Genomic DNA, 18,978 nt, shown 5'->3' on the forward strand with positions numbered 1-18,978 from the left:
GCCCATTTTATGATCTCTCACCGGGCAACTCAGAAGAAAGCGTTGAGCTCCGCCGTTTGCCTACCGCAACGAGGACCCCACTAATTTATTCCGACACGTCACGGTGGCCCTATGTGTGGCTCAATGGTAGGGAAGCACTCGGGCTCCCATGGGACTATCGACGGATTGATTTTGGGGAAGCCTGGTGCGGTTATCGAACGCCACTTGATTCTCTGGGGCTCTACCGCCCTCATTCCAGCAGGGATGGAACTCGATTTCTCGTCCAGTGTGAGTTACAGGCCCCAATTGTCATTGATATTAGCCAAATTGTTTAGTATTTACCGATGAAATGCTGTTTAGAATTGTAGACAATTTTTGAAGCGTGTATCATGTACAACGTCTGTAACGTTATGCACATAACATTACTGTTGATGTTAACAGGTCTCTAGCATCCCGTGGAAGACGAAGCCCAAAAACTACTGGCAAGGCGGATATGGACTAGGCGGAAAAGAATTATGCAACCTTTCAAATAAAATTTCAAAGAAGGTTCGCCAACTTGAAAGGATGTGAGATAATAATATTCGAAAAATCCCCTGCGGCTTTATACTGGCAATTACACATCTCATCGCAGCGCCCTCCCAATTTGCTTCCCAATATGCCACCGGTAGTGCCATGATACGGCAGCCCGAACGATTGGGGATGAGAGGGGCAGGACAAGACTCTGGAGTGTACATCTTCACAAATACATCGAGCTACGACGTGTATAAATATGATCAAGTCGAAGCATAGATGATGTGTGTTGAGACAATGTGAGTGAAGATTTATAGAATCGAACACCAACGGGCGGGCCTTTCGGACTGTAGTCGAGTGCGGTTATAACTGCTAAGGAATATGGGGTGAGTGATGTACCGCGAATAGAAACATAGTTTTCTCCTGGATGACAAGCGAAGGAAATGACCAGAGGCAATCCCTGAGCTAGATGTACGGGTTACATGTTCAATCTATTCTGATCGACGCAGCTTTCCTCACACCCACCCTCATCGGCACGAGGATCTGGGATAACGTACACCGGTCCCTGCCTTCCACAACGGGCATCCCAGGATCTGGAAGCTTGTCCGAAAAGACCCAGTCGCTCAAGATGTGAGAAGGCAGTTCCCAGCATAGAAACAACCGCTACAATGCGCAATATTTCGCGGATAATCGAGGTTTGGTGCTCAGAGCAATGACATGGGGAAATTGAGGGGCTGAATGAGGGGCTCATTCAGCTCAACCAACCACCGACTAGGAAGTTGGGCTTAGCGCATGTTGGTAATTCACAACCCAGCATACAACGTCGGTATGACGAGCAATTCGACGGAATATAAGTCCCGAAATCTCTGATGACGATGTGCAGTGAGCACCTTGGTGCCGGGACCTTCCACTCTATATTGTCGTCGAATTTGTACTGAACCTCCCCAGCATTCATGCACATTAATTCTGGGCTACAACAGGGTGGATGAGAAGGGACAACGAGAAACTCTTGCCATCTTGTTCCGACGGTTCGTTTGAGAGAATCGGGTGCAACCCAAGCCCCAGACAAGCGCGACCACTCTCGAGAATACGTCCAACTCGAAAAGAATCTCAAGGTGTTAAACCCTAAAATGGTAGAGCTTGTCATTCCCAGTCTTTGAGCATGGTCTGTGGGCCGTCGGCAAGTCGGCGATTACGTAATCAGTTTGGTTGCGGCGCCAGTGTTTGCTGACCAGCCCAATATCTGACCACCTGTAACAGTGGAGTATAATTGACAAAAGTGGACAAGGATGCCTTATCTCTTTGTTTTTCACTTCCAGCAACGAACAGTTACCGTTTACCCAACCCGTCGTCCCATATCATCGCCCGCAATTGATATAAGCACCGGTGACCGAACTAGATATGAATGGACTAAATTATGTCCAGAATTATTCATCGCATCATCCTCCTTGTGCGCAACTCACCTGAAAATCAGTTACCTTTGAAACGGGTTGGTTTCGCCCTAGACACCGCCTTCCCACGTCTTCCACCCAGACTGACTGACCCTTCTACCCCCTATACAACTTCTCAACTTCGGTCGGAAGCACCCAAGTCACCCCTTAAGTTTTGATCACCATTTCATATGCGATTTTATGGATTATGGCCTGACGCGCTTCCGGTGATATTTTCTCAACACATCACTTACCCTTCAAGTTCAAGATTATTCGGCTAGTCGTATCGTGGCTCGACACAGTTGTAAAGGTGGAGTGCATACCCCTGTAACTTATGCTTCGGTGCTGCATTCTGATCCTTCGTGACCTTTTGATGGGTCTAGTACTAGACTCTTCATCTTATGATCACGCGTGCTCATGCTACGCCCACAAACTGAGTGCAAGCCCAAAATACTCCATTGAATCTGGGAAGACTTATTCCACCTAGCTTATTCACCCCCCTCACTGGTAGCTTGGCACTTCCTCTTTCTGCACTTCATGGGGTACCAGAGGCCCATTGTCTCCAATAACGAGTGACGTATTCATCACCGAGTCCAACAGTACCGTAACATCGTAGTTATGATATATGATGTACACTTCAAGCGTCGCCCACAATTCTAAATGGTGTTGCAGCGCACTGCCAACGGAGTGACGGGTATGCACGGACGGACGCGGTGGTAAATGCTAAACAATTTAACTAATATCGATGACAATTGGAGCCCGTCTCCAACCCTGAACCAGAAATCGAGTCCCATCCCTGCTGGACTGAGGGCGATAGAGCCCCAGAGAATCATGTGGCACTCGATGGCCGTACCAGGCTTGCTGGGAATCAATCGGTTGATAATCCCATGGGAGCTCGAGTTCTTCCCTACCATTGAGCCACACACTGCACCGCCCTGATATGTGGGAACCGAGAAGTGGAATTCTCGTTGCGACAGACGAATAGCGAAGCTCATTCCATCTTAACCTGCTTGGCGAGAAGTCATAAAATGGCCGCTTGATCCAGGACTCGTCCCCAGAGTCATCCTCTGCTTCCACCTCAGAACAATGTGCATAAGCTGTGTCGCTTTCTGGCAAGGGAAGAGTGGTCCGAGTAAATATAGGATCAGGGATGGAATGTGGGTGAGATGGAGGGACGGTGGGATTAATGATCCAACGCTCGAAGTTTGTCACCCGATAACCCGAAATGCACTGGCATGAATCTGTTGACCAGGTTACAGCGTGAATCCCATCAAAAGTACAAATGTATCGTGCTCCTGGAGAAAAACCGAGCGTTCGACGGTGAGGAATGACTAGCTTCTCATCATTAGACGAAGAGGAGAGGGAGAAGGGAGGAGGGGCGAGGTGTTTCAGGGTTGGAATCCCTGAAACAGATATGAGCGTCATGTTGTCACACCATGGGTTGTCAAGGGTTCGCGGAGCTCGCGCGATAAATAACCCATTATCTGAGACAGCAGTTCCAGGAGGATAGGAACCAGGAGGAAGAGTGCCAGGCTTCGCAGGGGCCATACCACCGCCAAGGATCGTTACGTTCCCATTAATGTCCTCGGAAGCAATTCGGTGGCTGCCATGGACAAATTCAATCCAGACTGGGAGATTGGCCGAATCATGCTGCAATCGGCAGATCGTTTGCTGGTGGTCGATATCGGCAACCTCGATGATTCCACTACCGAATCCGAGCGCAACATACCGACCATCGAGGGAGAGTGCGGCACACGTCACAATACCATTACGAACATCGGGCTCTTGGAATTCAGCGTCGTGATTGATTGCCTCCTCTGATCCATTGGTATCTTCATCTGGTTCACTGGTCTCCTCATCTAATCCATCACTCTGCTCTCGTGGTTCCCCCAACTTTGCCATCATAACTTCTTGGGCCCTGAGCGAATCCTCGCTTAATGGGATGGTGCCACCAGAGAACTTGCCAAAGAAGGAGAGGATCCGGACAGGATCAGAAAGATGGCCATATTGTTTGTGAAGGGGCGATGAGAGTGGGGTGAAAGGGAGCTCCGATCGATAGAGAGACCATGGCTCAGACGCGGCAATCCAAGCCAACCAATGTAACTCTCTCAGAAGTTGGACTGAACTGTGATTCTATCAGAAAATGACATCAGACAAGCATTAGATGAATAGCTTATACTTACATTGAATTGAAGCAATTCTTCCGGAAATAAACTTGCATTATCCCCGATGAGTTTTTCATTTTGCAAGTGCAACCACGTCAACAAGTAATTTCGTGTAATGAAGGAATCGAACTCGTTTTGCAGTTCGTTGGACTCTCGCGAAAAAAGTTGCGAAGGATCCAAATGTTCGAGTAAGTACCTAACGACATAGTGAAAGCGCCAGCGATATTGAAAATGGTATTTTTTCGCCATAAATTCTCCCCATTTTCTTTCATTTCCTAAGGGGAGATCAGCCGGTACCCCAAACACGTTCTGCTCACAATTGCCATTGAAGAGTCGAAGGAGCGGCAATCCAAGAAAATACCCTTTCACGTCGTCGATGAAGAATACTTTATCCTCCTCATTACCAACTGGTTCCCCCATTAAGAATTCTTTTGCCGATGCGTCATAGAAGGTGACCCCCAATGTCTCCTCACGAAGATCTACGATTGAGCTGATTGGTTCCAATATCGCATAGATCTCATTCTCGTCAACCTCGAATAGCTGTGATATAAAAGATACATTCATCGGCTCGCGCGCCACAACAATCGTGCCGACCACTAAGCGATACGTCTTAGCTACATCTGAGGGAATCCCAGATGAACCTAGCACGTAGGCTTGTCGGAGGATTCGCAAGTATTCCTGGTCGAGGTCGGTAGGCACATGAGTGAGAGTAAGCAAGTTCTGGAATGCCGACTGGAGGGTGCGACCGCGCCGTGTCTGCACATGAACATCACGGACCCGGATAGATGCCACAACAGGTAACCCACGACAAGCCAAAGCAAAACCATTGAGTTCACTCTCTGTTGGTTTCCATGAAGATTCCTTAACGAAGCCCCGAAGACCTTCCTTCACCATTTGACGGATCGTATGGAAAGTCTCCCACTGAATCTTGTCCACGTCTTCACATGGTATGACCAGACCGTCGGCTTGAGCCTCGGACCAAGCAGAAATGACTCCTCGCTCAGGACGACAACTAACTAGCACAGAAAATCCCGTTGGCAGTTCCTGAAGGGTAAGAACTAACTCCATCAAGGACTCGAGTGTCTCCTGATTCCCACACTCGTCAAGACCATCCAAGACGATGATAAAGCGATCCTTGCCCGAAGGGAATATATCCTTCAGGTCACGCATCGGCTCAATCATCAAAGTCTTCATTTGTTTTTTCAGAGGGAAATTCTGGACTGAGGCCAAAGCCGGTTTCCGAAGGTGTCTGACAAGCGAGAATTTGAAGTCCTCGTTGAAACACGCCAGTTGATGAGCAAGGGTAAAGGGGAACTGTTCAATAGAATCTAGGCCTGTTCCCGCCCGATTCTTATCCCAAAAGTATGACGCCGCCAAAGTGCCCTCTTTCTCAAGAGTGGATGCGATGCTCATAGAGATCGCAGTCTTCCCCATTCCGGGAGAACCCCGTAACCAAACAAATCGATTCTTGGCCTCCTTCAGGTGCTTGAGTAAGGATTCTTGCATGTTGACTCGCGTTTCCGGAAGACACTCTGATTTGCTCGTTACACAAGTGTGCTCGGCTGGGGCTCGCTTGAGTCTCGACAACTCGGCTAGAAGCAAAGAAAATTAGGCAGTCTAAATGCATGGACTCAAACACGTACAATGAACCGATAAACGCTCCGTCCGAAGCAGAATTAATGTCGATGTTCTCAGCTATGGCGAACATCGTGAATCAAGATCTGACCATTCGAAAAATCTCGAGCACGCAAACCTCAAATCGATGAACAACGTCATTCAAGTAGGTCTTCATATTCGTTATTTGCTGTGTTATATCGGGTGCTCGAATGGTCCTCTCGACGATATGTTTATTCTGGACTGATTCAATGTCCTCCAGTTGTGTTTTCAAAGCCCTGCGAGGAGAATGAGTGAACGGGAACGAGAGGAAAACAACATGCGTACTCGCGGAATTTCTGCACCAGGGATTCAAGTTCACGAGGGATTTCTCCAGTCCACTGTCGGAGGGGCTCAAACACCGATTCTTGAGCTTGTTGAATTACAACGCACAGTTGGCTGAGTTCCTCAGTGTTACCGCTGACATTCTACAAGCATGCACGAGGTATAAGAAGCAATTGCGGTCAAGATCATCAAGGCGATCCACAAACCTCATAAATTCTAATCCAAGACAGGAGCGTGTTTGGAAGCTGATCAAGATTGGGGATGGGAACGAGCTTGAGAGCAGTGGCCGCGGTTTGGAGCGAGACTTTGGTGCCGCTGACAATGATATCCTTCCAAGCGCCATCGGATCTACGAGATGCCGGTTCCGCTGGAACCGATGAAACAGCCAGAACTGAGGGCCTGAGATCTACGAATTCATGCTGCGTGGGGACGCTCGCGTCGTCGTCACCAACGAGTGCAGTCGGAATCCCTCCAGTATTCACTTTGGCAGGAAGGGGAGAAAGAAATGGCGGTGGATCTCCCGGGGATGCCTGGACGGACGAAGTCAGGAAATTATTGCCCAGGAGTGTACTTGATTGGGTGCGACGATTGGAATCGGGGCTGGGGCTTCTCCGGAATAAGTCAGATATCCTGTCTCGAAGGCGCGTTCGTTGCTGTGCGGCATCATCCTTTGAGGTGCCACTAGCAGAGAGTGTACCAGGGTGTGATCCTGCGGACTGATTATAATCTACCCGAATCGGTCGGTCATTTTCTGTCGCAGAAACAGTGACCTGGATGTTGGGGGTTGGTGCCTGGGGCCGATCATCAGGGGTCTCAGGAGCCTGCTGTGGCTTCGTCCGAGAGAAAAAGTGGTGGGATTTACGATCTGTGGGCATGGTGCGTGGGATGTAGCTGCGATCACAAATGGGTGTGAAGGAAACGTTCTATAGCAGGCCACGCAGCTGTAAGCCTAATGCTGTTCACCCTTAGTAGACGTAACAGGTAGGACGGTATTGACCGCACCACCTCCCTAGGCAGGACTCCAGCCTCTGCTGCTTCCTGTTGAAGAGAGGCTCGTCAAGCAGTGAATTATGTAATCATTCACCAAAATGCCAATCATTGTCAGCCAACTCAAGACGCACGTGCAATGTTCCCCGGGCGCAGAGACATGGGCCAAGTTCAGATGGCATTAATGCACCATCGCTTACCGGTCCTAATTATCTTCCTTGCGGATGACGCATATACGCGCTAAGTATTGTCGAGCTCTCGACCTGCAGCTTCAGAGGCTGGTCACCTGCTTAGCTTCCAAGCAAGTGTTACGGCTTAATTATTAACCCCAACATTAAGTGGCAAGTATGGAGAGTGTGTATGTACGGGGTAAACCACTCGAAGACAGTGATGAGCCAGAAAACGCCGCCGGGATGACTTGACACGAATCTGGGTCTAGCCAAGCGGGACAATGCACTCGACTGCGTAGATCGAGAAGCAACATTTCCTCGTGAGACCCATTTGTTCGGCCAACTCCGACGCCGCTAAGGTTCAGGTGTATTCCCTCTCAAGTGTGAAGAATCCAAGCTCTTTCGTTATGTAAATACTAGCGTCTTTAAACCACAGTGCAGCAATTAGCATCGTTTCCCAATGACGCACTGGCCATTTAGGACTACGTGGCACCCAACTCGCGCCGCCTTCAGCCGGAGACAATGGGACACTGATTCATCTGCAGACGCCTCCCCCATGGACGACTAGACCTGTGCGATGAGACCCTCGATGATGGTGATACCGTCAAGCCCTTCGATGCATATTTTCTTCCATCTAAAAGTCATTCATCTCACTACCCGTACTACATCGTTTCTTTCCCACCATCCACCACTTCGCACGTCCTCGCCTCTCTCCCCGGTCGACATGATCTGTGCCTGCATTCCGCTTCTGCTTCCGTTTGCGTTCTTGCCTCTCCTCTATCCTCGCTTTATTTAAGCTTCTATTTCTATTACTATCTTATTTCACACCCGTGTCAATCACCATCGCATCCGATCTTTCAGGCCCAGTCCTTACGGTGCTTGTTAATATCTAGGCTTTGCCAACACTCGGCCATACAATCATGCTTACTCTAACTGAAGAACTCGGACCCAACTTCGTTGCCATGCTCCATTCCATATTTCTGTTGATTCACCGAGTGCGAGTGCGCACAGAGAATCTGTTCCTTCAACGTTCAACCCATACATGTCTCCATGCGGCATGCCTAGTCACGCACGGGCTTTGTGCTCACAACGCGCGGAAATCAAAAGTAGCCTGCGGTCATAGTATGTGGTTCAAAATGTGTCTAGCGACCGCTAGTGGTAGGCAGGACTACAGCCTCTATGACAAACAAACAATATCGCTAGTGGAACCGCTCGACACTAAGCTGGCACCTTCAAGAAGGAACCTCTCATTGGTGTACTGAATGTCGAGGGGTCGCACAACGGCTGAATCGCGGTTCGTTTAATGCGACGCCGATTCTTTCTGAGTCTGCAATACTCCCTTCAGTCCAAGAAGCTCAACCAACAATCCATCCCTTCCCCCCTCTCATTTTCTTCATCTGCCTTTGCGCCTCTTCCCACTGGAGTGCTAGAGCACTTCACTATGCCGTCCTCGACGCCGATTTCTCTAACTACCCTTTCTTTTTCACAACTCTTGTTAAGCTAAGTGCCCTACCTCGGGCGAAAACAGAGGCGACTTCGATTTGCAATGACGTTTCATTATGACAAGGACTCTCCCATTGATGTCTCATCGCCGTCGTTAGCGGCCTTCCCAAGGGAGCACAACTAGTGCGTGAATATCCCCCCCTTTTTTTTAAAAAAAAAATCACCATCCTGCTTCGAAGTGCTCACATTGGATACTTCGGCAAACCCGCACGAAAAGGCTGTCCAATGACAATCGGATCCCCAGATCTCGCGATACCGCGGTGCGCCTCGCAGAGTTCTCTAAGGCAAATGATTATAAAAGTGTCATCCAGGGCCTTTGTTTTATCTCGTGTCCTTTGTTCACCAATTCTGTGTGGGACAGTGCTATCAACCTGGCGACCAACCACCTTCATACCGGCACCTTACTCTTCCCGTCTATCAGAGCGTCTGAGGAAAGCGGCCCAGTAACCACACTAAATTACTCTCTCAAAGGCTTCAATTTCTGAAGTCCGTTTGAACTGCTAACCAATTTTTCGATTTATGTCAAAGAGGACGATCTTTAAATAGAATGTCCATCTAACCCGCTGTTCGTGGTTGAAGTCTAATGCCGGAAATGCGGTCCATTCCATTCGACAATACTGCTTTGAATATTTATTCGAAAGATTGCATTATCTTATTCGGTCTAGCTTAGTCTCCTAGGCCTTTCCAGTAGTTTTGGCGCTTCGTCTTCCTGTACTCTGCGGAACGCCAGAGATCCGTCGCCACCAAGTGTACATTACCAAACCTAACGTTAAATAAAGAAATAGTACATGATACACAAGGCTTCAAATACTATCCACAATTTTACACAGCGTTGCAGTGCAAAAGTCATCGAGTGTATAGCCGAGGAAGTGACGAGTACTTGAGCGCAATCGGGTGCACTGGTAAATGCTAAACAATTTGGCTTATATCGATGACCATTGGGGCCTTTGACTTGCCCTGGACCAGAAATCGAGTTCCATCCCTGCTGGACTGAGGGCAGTATAGCTCCTGACGACAGCCTGGCACTCGATGACCGTACCACGCGAGCAAGGAAGTAACTGGATTATATCCCCCTGGAAGGCTAAGCATTTCCCTGCCACCGAGCATCACTGACCAGGACCGGATGAGCGGGTTCCTCCCTGTTGCAGAGGAAGTGAACTCGGAATACCATCTTTGGGGGCTGCTTGGCGAGAGGTCGTAAAACGGACACTTGATCCAGGACTCATCTTCAGAGTCACGAGCTGCATCCTCGGAAGGATGTGCATAAGCTGTGTTGTCTTCTGCCAATGGAATGGCTCTAGTAAATATAGGATCAGGGACAAGATGTAAGTGAGTTGGAGGGACATTGGGACTGATGATCCAAAAAAAGGAGTCTGTCACACGATAACATGCAATGAGCTCGTATGATTGGGTCGACCATGTGAAAGCGCTAAACCCGTCAAATGCGCCGACATATCGTGTACCTGGAGAGAACCCAAGTGTCCGTCGGTGAGGCCTGGATAAGGTCGTTTCACTGCGGTATGGGGTGGATGGAGAGGGTGGGCGGGATGGGGAGGATGGGAATGGGACGGACAGGTCCGAAGGAGAGGTGAGGGCCTGAATGAAAGGATGCTCAGAGACGGATATGAGCGTCATGTTATCGCACCAAGGATTATTGAAATTTCGTGGAGCTCGTATGATAAATAATCCATTATCTGAGATGGCGGTTCCAGCAGGATAGAGACCAGAAGGAAGATTTCCAAGCTTCACAGGGGCCATGCCATGGCCGAGGATTGCGACGTTCCCATCAATATCTTCGGTAGCAACCCTGTGGCTACCATGGACAAATTCAATCCAGTCAGGGAGATTGGCTGAATTGTGCTGCAATTGGCAGATTGTACGCTGATGGTCAATATCGACAACTTCAATGACACCACTGCCAAACCCGAGCGCAACATGGCGACCATCAAGGGAGAGTGCAGCACAGGTTACAACGCCATTACGAATATCAGGTTGGTAGAATTCAACTTCGTAGCTGACCTCCCGTCCCCATCGGCCAACCCTTTCAGCCAACTTTGCGTGCATGACTTCTCGGGCCCTGCATAAATCCTTGCTTAAAGGGATCGTGTCACCAGACTTGTCACGAATAGAGAAGACCCGGACACCAGAGAGATGGCCATATTGTTTGTAAACGGAGGGTGGTGCGAAAGGGAGATCCGATCGATAGAACCTCCATGGATATTTCTCGGCGTTCCAGGTTACCTGATGCAGATCTCTCAGAAGTTGGATTGAATCGTGGTTCTATCAAAGATATATCAATCAGAAAAACATCGGACAAATAGTTTATACTTACATTATATCGAAGTAATTGTTCAGGAAATATCTCTCCATGCCATGTCTCCTCCATGTGGGATTGCAAGTGCGCGAATGTTAACACATGATTTCGTGTAATGAAGGAATTAAACTCGTTTTGCAATTCATTCGAGTCTCGTGAAAAAAGTTGTGAAGAAGTGGTTGAATAAGTTTTTAATAACATAGCGAAAGCGACTGCGATATTCCTCCTTTTTCGCCCTAAATTCCTTCCATTTCCCTTCTTCTCCTAAAGAAATGGGATCAGTGGGTATCCCAAACACGTTCCGCTCACAACAATCGTTGAAATGTCGAAGGAGCGGCAATCCAAGGAGATACCCATTCACGTCATCGATGAAAAACACTTTGTCTTTCTCATCACCGATTGGTTTCCCGGTTATGAATTCTCTTGCCGTTGCGTGATAGAAGGTGATATCCTCTGCATTGTCCAAGGGGAGATTTATGATTGAGCTGATTGGTTCCAACGTCGCACGGATCTCATCCTCGCTAAACCCAAACATCTGCGACATGGAAGACACATCCCTCAGCCCATACGTCGTAAGAATTGCGGTGACTACTAAGCGATACATCTTGGATAAATCTGGGGGAATTCCAGCTGAATCCACCACATAGGCTTGCCGAAGGATTCGCAAGTATTCCTGATTGAGGTCGGTGGGTGTACCGGTGACACTACGCAAGCCCTGAAACGCCGACTGTAGGGTACGACCACGCCGTGCCCGCTGGCAAACATCGCGAACCCGGATTGATGCCATAACAGGCAACCCACGGCAAGCCCAGGCAAAATCATTAAGTTCCCACTCTGTTGGTTTCCATGAAGATTTTCTGATGACATCCCGAAGACCATCCTCCACGATACAACAAACTGTGTGGAAATCTTCATCGTACTCTATCTTGTCCACATCCTCGCATGGTATAACAAGACCCTCGTGTTGAGCTTCAAACCAAGCTGAAATGACTCCTGGCTCAGGACGACAGCTAACTAGCACAGAAAATGTTTGCGGGAGCTCCTGAAGACCAAGTACCAGCCCCATCAAGGACTCAAGCGTCTCCTGATTGCCGCACTCATCGAGACCATCCAAAACGATGACGAAACGATCCGTACCCGAAGGGAATATGTCCTTCAGGTTACGTATAGGCTCAATCACCAGACTCTTGATTTGTTTTTCTAGGGGTAATTCCTGAAACAAGGCCAAATCCGGTTTCCGAAGTTGTCTGACGAGCGACAATTTGAAGTCCTCGTTGAAGGATGCAAGTTGGCAGGCAAGGGTAGAGGGAAACTGTTCAATAGAATCCAAGCCCGATCCTCTCCGGTTCTTGTCCCAGAAATATGACGCTGCCAGTACGCCCTGCTGCTCTAGAGTGGATGCGATACTCATAGAGATCGCGGTCTTCCCTGTCCCAGGGGACCCCCGTAGCCAAACAAATCGGTTCTCAGGTTTCTTCAGGTGCTCGAGTATGGATTCTTGAATCTTGAGTCGTGTGCCCGGTAGGCACTCTGATTTGCTTTTTACGTAAATATGCTCGGCCGGGGCTCACTTGAGTCTCGATATCTCGGCTAGGAGCATTAGTGAATAGGCAATTCACAGGCATGTACACAGACACGTACATTGAACCGATGCGTGCTCGGTGCGAAGCAGAATTAAAGTCAATGATCTCAGCTGTGGCGAACATGAGGAGTTAGAATTTGACCATTCAAAAAATGTCGGGCACGCAAACCTCGAATCGACGGATAGCATCATTTAGGCAGTTCTTCATATTGGTTATTTGCTGTGTTATATCAGACGTTTGAATGGTCTTCTCGACGATATTTTTTTCCTGAACTAATTTAATGTCTTCTACTTGTGTTTTCAATGCCCTACGAAGAGAATAAGTGAGTGTGAGCAGAAGGGAAGAATGAGATGCGTACACGCGGAATTCCTCCACTAAGGTTTCAAGCTCCGGAGGAATCTTTCCAGTCCAAGTCTGGAGGGGCTCAAACACCGACTTGCTCGCCTGCTGGATCACTTCGCACAACTGTTTGAGATCCTGGGTGTTGCCGCTAACATTCTACATGCATGCAACCAGATATAAGAGGCGACCACCATCGAGACCTTCAAGATTCTCAAACCTCATAGATTTGAATCCCTGTCAAAAGGGCGTTTGGGATCTGATCAAGATTTGGGATAGGGACGAGCCTGAGAGCAGTGGCCGCGGTCCGGAGGAGGGCTTTAGTGCTCCCAATGATCATCTTCTTCGGATCTCCATCGGATCTGCGAGGTGCCGCCGGGCCCGATGGAGCAGCTGGAACTGACGGCCTGGCATCTGAAGCCTCTTCCTCTGCGCTAGGAATTACTCGTGACGAATCAGTAGTCGCTTCGGTGGGAAGGGGAGACAGCGATGGCCATGGGTCGTTCGTGGATGTCTGGACGGGTGTAGTCAACATAGGATGATCGAGATCGACATTGGTTGATTGGTTGAGACGATTGGGATCGGAGCTAGGGCTTTTCTTCAATCGCCCAAAGATCCTGTCTCGAAAAGACGTCGATTGCTTCGTGGCATCATCCCCTGAGGCACCAGTAGTAGAAAGCGAAAGAATCGGCGCTGTAGTAGCAAGGATACCAGGATGTGATCCTGCAGAATTACCATGGTGATCTCTGTGAGCCGATACATCGCTTGCAGTCGCGGAAACAGTGATCCGGATGCTGGAAGCAGGAGAGATGGAAGTCCGCGGCTGATCATCAAGAGGCTCAGAAGGGCGTTGCGACCTAGTAAACTGAGAGAGAAATCTGGGGGCTGAGGGCCTTTCGGACATCGTGTGAGTGTAGCTAGGAGACGTTCGGCGGCAGAACTGCTCACATGATGTACTGTACAGTGGACATAACAGGTAGGACAACGTTGAAGCCGAAAAAAGCCGTCAGTAAGGAAATTGTTCATATTTTTCCTTGCTTCAAGTTAGGAACTTGCATAACGGCCGCGGATTCGACGCGCGCACGTGCGGGCCCGCTAATTGCCCATCAATACTGCGCGATGGCAGAAATGGTACCGTCCTGACAGACTGTGGATCTTCGGTAGAGATGGGGTGGACCAAGTCCGGCGTTGTAAACTCACAAAGGCCTCCATACAGTTCCAAAGCATTTTCCTCGCTGACGGTGCAGTGATACGAATGAAGCAACCTTGAGCGCAAGAACGATCAGTTGATAAAGAGTGGACCCAGGCACTACTGAGAAGCATGAGCAACTCGTTTCAGTCCAAGACGCTTAACAGTGCCGGTGGTGCGATTGCATCCATTTCCCCTATCCCATGCATAGGACCCGGGACCGAACCGTGAACCAGCCGCACCACGAATCTGGTTCGGTTCCGGTTCTCTTAGGGTATTGCGAACCAAAACCGAACCACAAAACCATTGAAGGATTGTAGCGAACCACGTTGGATATTGCGCATACATGCATAAAGTAGAGATCAGGGTCGGACGCATTTAGGGATGGCTGGAAAAAAATTAGAAAAGAAATTTAACTACACACACTCGAAGTGTCGGACACCTGGTAAATCCAAAGGTTACATCTTTCCAGATAGAACGTTCAAATGGTTCCGAGCCGAACCGAACCGGGACGGAACCGAAATGCAATTCGGTTTCGGTTCAATACGTCACTGGTTCGGTTCTGGTTCGCCGGAACCGATTCCGGTTCCGGTTCTCAAAAAATGGCCCCAGAACCGAATTAAAGACCTGAAACGTCATCGTGCCCAATCGACTTCCGTGATCTGTTGAAGTTTCTTGTTCCTTGGTACGCTGTGGACCGTCCATTGAGTCCGTTGGACTATATTTCTAATTGCGCACGGACATTTCCTTGAAGGATTGCCCGATGCTTCCGTTTTTGGAGTCCATGCTGATGGACGCAGTCGTGGAGGGCATAAAAGCCACGACTCTCTCTCTCTCTCTCCGCAGTTCACGTATCTAAAACTGAGCGCTTACACGACGCTAGTTCATAATTTCAGTATGATCAAGTCAACCGCGCCGCAATCTTCGAAACCTCATCGCGCCCCACCGACCTGACCTCTGTGATCAAGTCAACCACACCGCAATCTCTGAAACGTCTAACATACTTCGTCATCTGTCCCGACAGCATTGGTCTAGGTCCAATGCCTCTAGATCTTAAGGGTGTCAGAATTGTCAGGGATCTCCGTGATAAAATTTATGAGAAGCACAAGCTGCTGCGTGACGAGTACAATGTCGGCGCGCTTGTCTTGTACAAGGTAAGTGGGTAGGCCCTCCAGTCTGAAGAATGCTGTGCTGATCCAAAGAAGCCTGATAATTTGACGATAAGGGGCGATGGAAAGCTTATTGACAGAGCAACGGGTAGTATAACTACGAAGGATCCTCTTGATGGTCCTGATGATGAAGTAAACGACATTTTTGGACAAGACTCGGGTAAGTCCATGTGGTAGTCAAAGTGCAGCGTAGTGAGTCATATCGTTTCGTTTGTTCAGCTCAGCTATTGCAAGCTAATCCTTCCAATTTTTGCTGTAGTCCTTAAACAGACGGCCAATACAGGTGTGCAATACTTCTTTGTTCACACATTATTGACTTCTCAGTGTGCTCCGCCTATCCAACAGTCTCTCTTATCACTGAGAAGGATCCACTTTACGGCGGCTTGGCCATCATCCGCAACCATCTCTGGGGAAATGAGGGTCGCTTGCGTGGACTCACGCACCTCAATACACGTACCCGACCTTGATGATCTCAATAACAAATCTCAATAATCTAAGCCACAGGACGTCACGATGGGTGACGCTACGGCGAAAACTGGAGCACTGTTCTACAACCTGATGGAGATCCCGAACGTGCCATGGAATATATCCGAGGTGCTCGAAATGAGATTTTATGTGCGGAACGAATACAATGAGCTCGATGCATTCGTGGAGGAGCAGAGACAATCAGATATCGCTGGGTTCCATCGGCGCAGACCGATTTTGCTTGTTGGACAACCTGGAATAGGTACGTGGGATTGTGCTGGATTGTCATTGCACAATGCGACTAATCACGCTCCTAAAGGCAAGGCTGTCTATTTGACGCACTGTCTCCTGAATCGGCTCGCACAAGGAAAGCTCACCGTGCTCTCCAAGTCACCTTTGATACGTTTTGCCTTTCTCGAATCTGGTGTTTACATGATTCCAAATGATTCCTTCCTACATTGGCGGAATCCCGAGCTCTCCGTAGCTGAAGGAGCCAATTTGGATGGCCTTGTTCTCTCTCATCTTGCTTCGGCTGTGGAGGTCAACACTCTGCTGCAGCAGCGATGGAGGATCTTGGTAGCATCGTCGTCCGAGCCAGAAGAGGTGGAAAGATGGGCAAGGAAAAACAATCCGAACATGTTTTACATGAAAAGATGGAGCTGGCAAAAAGTGTGTGTATCCCGGTAAGCCGCCAGTTGTGTAGGTAGAGGCCTAGTAGTGCTCATCTCTCCCAGCGGTTATGCGAAGGAGCAGAGGGTTGATGATGAAGCTTGGCGTGTTGCGTTCATAACGTATGGGGGCTCGGCGAGGCAGTTACTCGATCGTACGCAAGAGCAGGTAGATATCGACTTCGACTCGGCTATTATGGGATGCACTCCCATCTCCCTCTTCCAGCAAGCGGTGACACATGAAGCCAAGAAATATCACCACCATCTGGTAGAAATCAATCCCTTCCAAGACGAGAATGGTCACGCAGATGATTTCCCTCTTTATTTTCAACAAGCTCATGAAAAACAAATGGTCGAAAGTTTGGCCCAGTACTTCTACGATTATATAAGGGAGCCCTCTACACCCTCCACAACCGGTCTGATGTTCGAAACTGTCGGGCATGTCTACACCCTCGAAAAAACTAAAGCTGCCCTTCACGTACTAGGACTCGAAGACGGCAACAAAAAACTATTCCATTTGGAACACATCGACAATGAGAAGGTGGAGGCACTCTCCGGTTTTCCAGTGGATAAGGTCCCTTGTCTGGATGCCGCCAAGTACTACCGACCGGTTCCTGGGGACCTGCCTGGTATCGACTCGTTCGCTTTCGAAAGGGATGAGAACCACACCATCACCGGTGTTGTCATGTTTCAGTACATGATTTCTCCACGACACCCAGTCAAGGAACCTCACATTAACAGGCTTTGGGATGTGCTGCAGAAACAACACAAGGGGGCGTGGCAATGGAAGATCATATTTGTCATCCCAAAGAAATCGTTCAGTGAACGGATGCCCGCGAAGGCCTTGACAACAGTGTTGTCGCAATTTGTGCTGGAAATTGATGTGGTGGATATGTGGGAGACCTTGAAAGATAACGTTGATACGCACAATTTATGGGACTTTCCCTGTTGATATGGTGTTGGAACACTGACATCTCCGATGTAACACTCCGTAACACTCTAAGCATTGTAATGCCAATAACTGTCACTGGATTGCAGCACCCCTTGATTCCTCACCACCGTAGTTGACGAGGGAGGTAGAGTTACCTGTTCAGAAATCGTACTTAGTCGGACACTTTGACCAGTTGGTATGACTGCGGCATCAATTGCAGACTTCATCGGAGCATCGTCGGCACTGTGAAATAGAGCAATAGGCAGGTTGAGAGAATTTTTAGATCATTATGGCATCATTGGTTTGCTTTTCAATAGTGACTCGGACGGTAGTATTGGAATGCACATTGTCCCTAGGTTGATTGTGACTCCGTGCAGTGACCATGAGCGTCGCCATCCTAACGTATCACAATGCCTTGTAATTGTGTAATTGTTCACCTCCATTGGAAGCAGGTGCCATTGGGTGACCTGAATTTGGAACTGTCGTCTGAATTGAGAAGTTAACGGGACTGATCCTTGGAGTGCGCACATAATAAAGCTTCGGCTCCATTATAGCAAAACATTTGCAGCAGCCAGATCATAAATCACTTTCGGCACTCAACGCCACTAATCTAACACCACGCACTATGGCATCAACCATAGGCAGCCAGCCTCTATTAGCACAGACATCAACCAGTCGAAAGGAGTCGTGAGCGTGTATGTGTTCGCGCGTGGCATAATTTTCCCACATTCCAATCAATACAAACGCAACATCCCGATCGTACAACTAGCTAAGTTTGGCAGTCGGGCCATATCACCATTTATTCAGTATGGTTTCTGTATGAGAAGTCCCGACGCTGTCGTCCCCGTGGCTCCTGATGGCATGACCACTGCTTCTTGGGGTGCGTAGGCTGGCCTAGGGAGCGGAGTGACACCTGCCTCTGTCCGGAGCATCCTTCTTCGCATATTCACTGTTGCCAGCACTGTCCCTCCTGCCATGAGAATCCGCATTCCGATCATGGTAATTCACGATCTAAGCGAACCAAACAAGGAGGCTATTTCGTTACCCCTTAATGACGATGACGCTGGGATGGGACTGGAACGTTCCGCATGGCACAATGGTTTCGGAGACGAAAGATGACCTCGTGCGACATTCTCGAATGTTGAAGACACTCAAGTATGCATTTGGGACGTTCCCCTTTTCGCTCATCCTTGTTGTTTGCCCTCGGACTCATAATTCCACTTAACCCAACGTTGTTCAGTCTGTTTTACATACGCGCATAGGATATCTCCTCCGCCCGGGTAACTCTGTTTGAGTTTCACCCTAGAATTTCTAGAGACGGCCATTGCAGAGGTGTTGCCTCTTCGCACTGAAGAAACCTGAGAACCGATTTGTTTGGCTACGAGGGTCTCTTGGGACAGGGGAGACCGCGATCACTATGAGGTATCGCATCTCATGCTTGCCTGCCAACTTGCATCCTTCAACGAGGACTTCAAATTGTCGCTCGTCAGACACCTTCGGCAACCAGCTTTGGAGTCAGTTCAGGATTTTCCCCTGGGAAAACAAATTGAAGCTCTGATGACCGAGCCAATGTGTGACATATTCCCTTCAGGTAAGGATCGCTTCGTCGTCGTTTTGGATGGTCTCGATAAATGCGGG

The 18,978-nt window shown here is 48.9% G+C and overlaps 7 protein-coding genes across 7 annotated transcripts; 2 read left to right on the forward strand and 5 right to left on the reverse strand.

Annotated features, from left to right (window-relative positions):
- Window positions 1-2,425: 2,425 nt before the first annotated feature.
- On the reverse strand, window positions 2,426-5,871 carry EI90DRAFT_377070 (uncharacterized protein). The gene is made up of 3 exons (XM_039067539.1): window positions 5,728-5,871; window positions 4,103-5,676; window positions 2,426-4,052 (listed from the first exon to the last, which is right to left on the reverse strand). Exons 2-3 carry the CDS (start codon window positions 5,588-5,590, stop codon window positions 2,652-2,654), a joined length of 2,889 nt encoding a protein of 962 aa, XP_038918356.1. The 5' UTR covers window positions 5,591-5,676; window positions 5,728-5,871; the 3' UTR covers window positions 2,426-2,651.
- EI90DRAFT_3048935 (uncharacterized protein) lies at window positions 5,615-7,104 on the reverse strand. Its single transcript, XM_039059652.1, has 6 exons — window positions 6,229-7,104; window positions 6,131-6,165; window positions 6,026-6,078; window positions 5,838-5,976; window positions 5,728-5,779; window positions 5,615-5,676 (listed from the first exon to the last, which is right to left on the reverse strand). Exons 1-4 carry the CDS (start codon window positions 6,895-6,897, stop codon window positions 5,969-5,971), a joined length of 765 nt encoding a protein of 254 aa, XP_038918357.1. The 5' UTR covers window positions 6,898-7,104; the 3' UTR covers window positions 5,615-5,676; window positions 5,728-5,779; window positions 5,838-5,968.
- A 2,256-nt stretch (window positions 7,105-9,360) lies between these two features.
- Window positions 9,361-11,392, reverse strand: EI90DRAFT_377017 (uncharacterized protein). The gene is made up of 2 exons (XM_039067538.1): window positions 11,015-11,392; window positions 9,361-10,962 (listed from the first exon to the last, which is right to left on the reverse strand). The coding sequence occupies exons 1-2, from the start codon at window positions 11,195-11,197 to the stop codon at window positions 9,592-9,594; spliced, it is 1,554 nt and encodes a 517-aa protein (XP_038918358.1). The 5' UTR covers window positions 11,198-11,392; the 3' UTR covers window positions 9,361-9,591.
- Window positions 11,393-12,089: 697 nt separating this feature from the next.
- EI90DRAFT_2882641 (uncharacterized protein) lies at window positions 12,090-12,452 on the reverse strand (the record flags this gene model as incomplete). The annotated part of the gene is made up of 1 exon (XM_039053931.1): window positions 12,090-12,452. A coding segment is annotated over one exon (363 nt), but the record flags the coding sequence as incomplete, so codon positions are not given.
- Window positions 12,238-13,861, reverse strand: EI90DRAFT_377015 (uncharacterized protein). Its single transcript, XM_039067537.1, has 5 exons — window positions 13,139-13,861; window positions 12,938-13,077; window positions 12,748-12,886; window positions 12,638-12,689; window positions 12,238-12,586 (listed from the first exon to the last, which is right to left on the reverse strand). Exons 1-5 carry the CDS (start codon window positions 13,820-13,822, stop codon window positions 12,564-12,566), a joined length of 1,038 nt encoding a protein of 345 aa, XP_038918360.1. The 5' UTR covers window positions 13,823-13,861; the 3' UTR covers window positions 12,238-12,563.
- Window positions 13,862-15,879: 2,018 nt separating this feature from the next.
- On the forward strand, window positions 15,880-16,647 carry EI90DRAFT_3176291 (uncharacterized protein; the record flags this gene model as incomplete). The annotated part of the gene is made up of 2 exons (XM_039066346.1): window positions 15,880-16,003; window positions 16,061-16,647. 2 exons carry the CDS (start codon window positions 15,880-15,882, stop codon window positions 16,426-16,428), a joined length of 492 nt encoding a protein of 163 aa, XP_038918361.1. The 3' UTR covers window positions 16,429-16,647.
- EI90DRAFT_3048949 (uncharacterized protein) lies at window positions 16,320-17,433 on the forward strand. Its single transcript, XM_039059653.1, has one exon. It carries the CDS (start codon window positions 16,606-16,608, stop codon window positions 17,359-17,361), a length of 756 nt encoding a protein of 251 aa, XP_038918362.1. The 5' UTR covers window positions 16,320-16,605; the 3' UTR covers window positions 17,362-17,433.
- The last annotated feature ends 1,545 nt before the right edge of the window (window positions 17,434-18,978 follow it).

Source organism: Cantharellus anzutake, assembly GCF_015039405.1.
Source record: "Cantharellus anzutake strain C23 chromosome Unknown EI90scaffold_14, whole genome shotgun sequence".
NCBI lineage: Eukaryota > Fungi > Basidiomycota > Agaricomycetes > Cantharellales > Hydnaceae > Cantharellus > Cantharellus anzutake.

Excerpts from the sequence above, each read along its gene's own strand:
- EI90DRAFT_377017 (XM_039067538.1), bottom strand. The coding sequence starts at position 11,197 with ATGTTATTAAAAACTTATTCAACCACTTCTTCACAACTTTTTTCACGA. Across the intron at positions 10,963-11,014 it reads AACAATTACTTCGATATAAT|AACCACGATTCAATCCAACT; the intron begins GTAAGTATAAAC and ends TATCTTTGATAG.
- EI90DRAFT_377070 (XM_039067539.1), bottom strand. The coding sequence starts at position 5,590 with ATGCAAGAATCCTTACTCAAGCACCTGAAGGAGGCCAAGAATCGATTT. Across the intron at positions 4,053-4,102 it reads AAGAATTGCTTCAATTCAAT|AATCACAGTTCAGTCCAACT; the intron begins GTAAGTATAAGC and ends ATTTTCTGATAG.
- EI90DRAFT_3048935 (XM_039059652.1), bottom strand. The coding sequence starts at position 6,897 with ATGCCCACAGATCGTAAATCCCACCACTTTTTCTCTCGGACGAAGCCA. Across the intron at positions 6,166-6,228 it reads CTTGGATTAGAATTTATGAG|AATGTCAGCGGTAACACTGA; the intron begins GTTTGTGGATCG and ends GCATGCTTGTAG. Across the intron at positions 6,079-6,130 it reads ACTGAGGAACTCAGCCAACT|TGGACTGGAGAAATCCCTCG; the intron begins GTGCGTTGTAAT and ends CCCCTCCGACAG.
- EI90DRAFT_377015 (XM_039067537.1), bottom strand. The coding sequence starts at position 13,822 with ATGTCCGAAAGGCCCTCAGCCCCCAGATTTCTCTCTCAGTTTACTAGG. Across the intron at positions 12,887-12,937 it reads TTAGTGGAGGAATTCCGCGT|GGCATTGAAAACACAAGTAG; the intron begins GTACGCATCTCA and ends TTCTCTTCGTAG. Across the intron at positions 12,587-12,637 it reads CGAGCACGCATCGGTTCAAT|CCGAGATATCGAGACTCAAG; the intron begins GTACGTGTCTGT and ends TAATGCTCCTAG.
- EI90DRAFT_3048949 (XM_039059653.1), top strand. The coding sequence starts at position 16,606 with ATGGGATGCACTCCCATCTCCCTCTTCCAGCAAGCGGTGACACATGAA.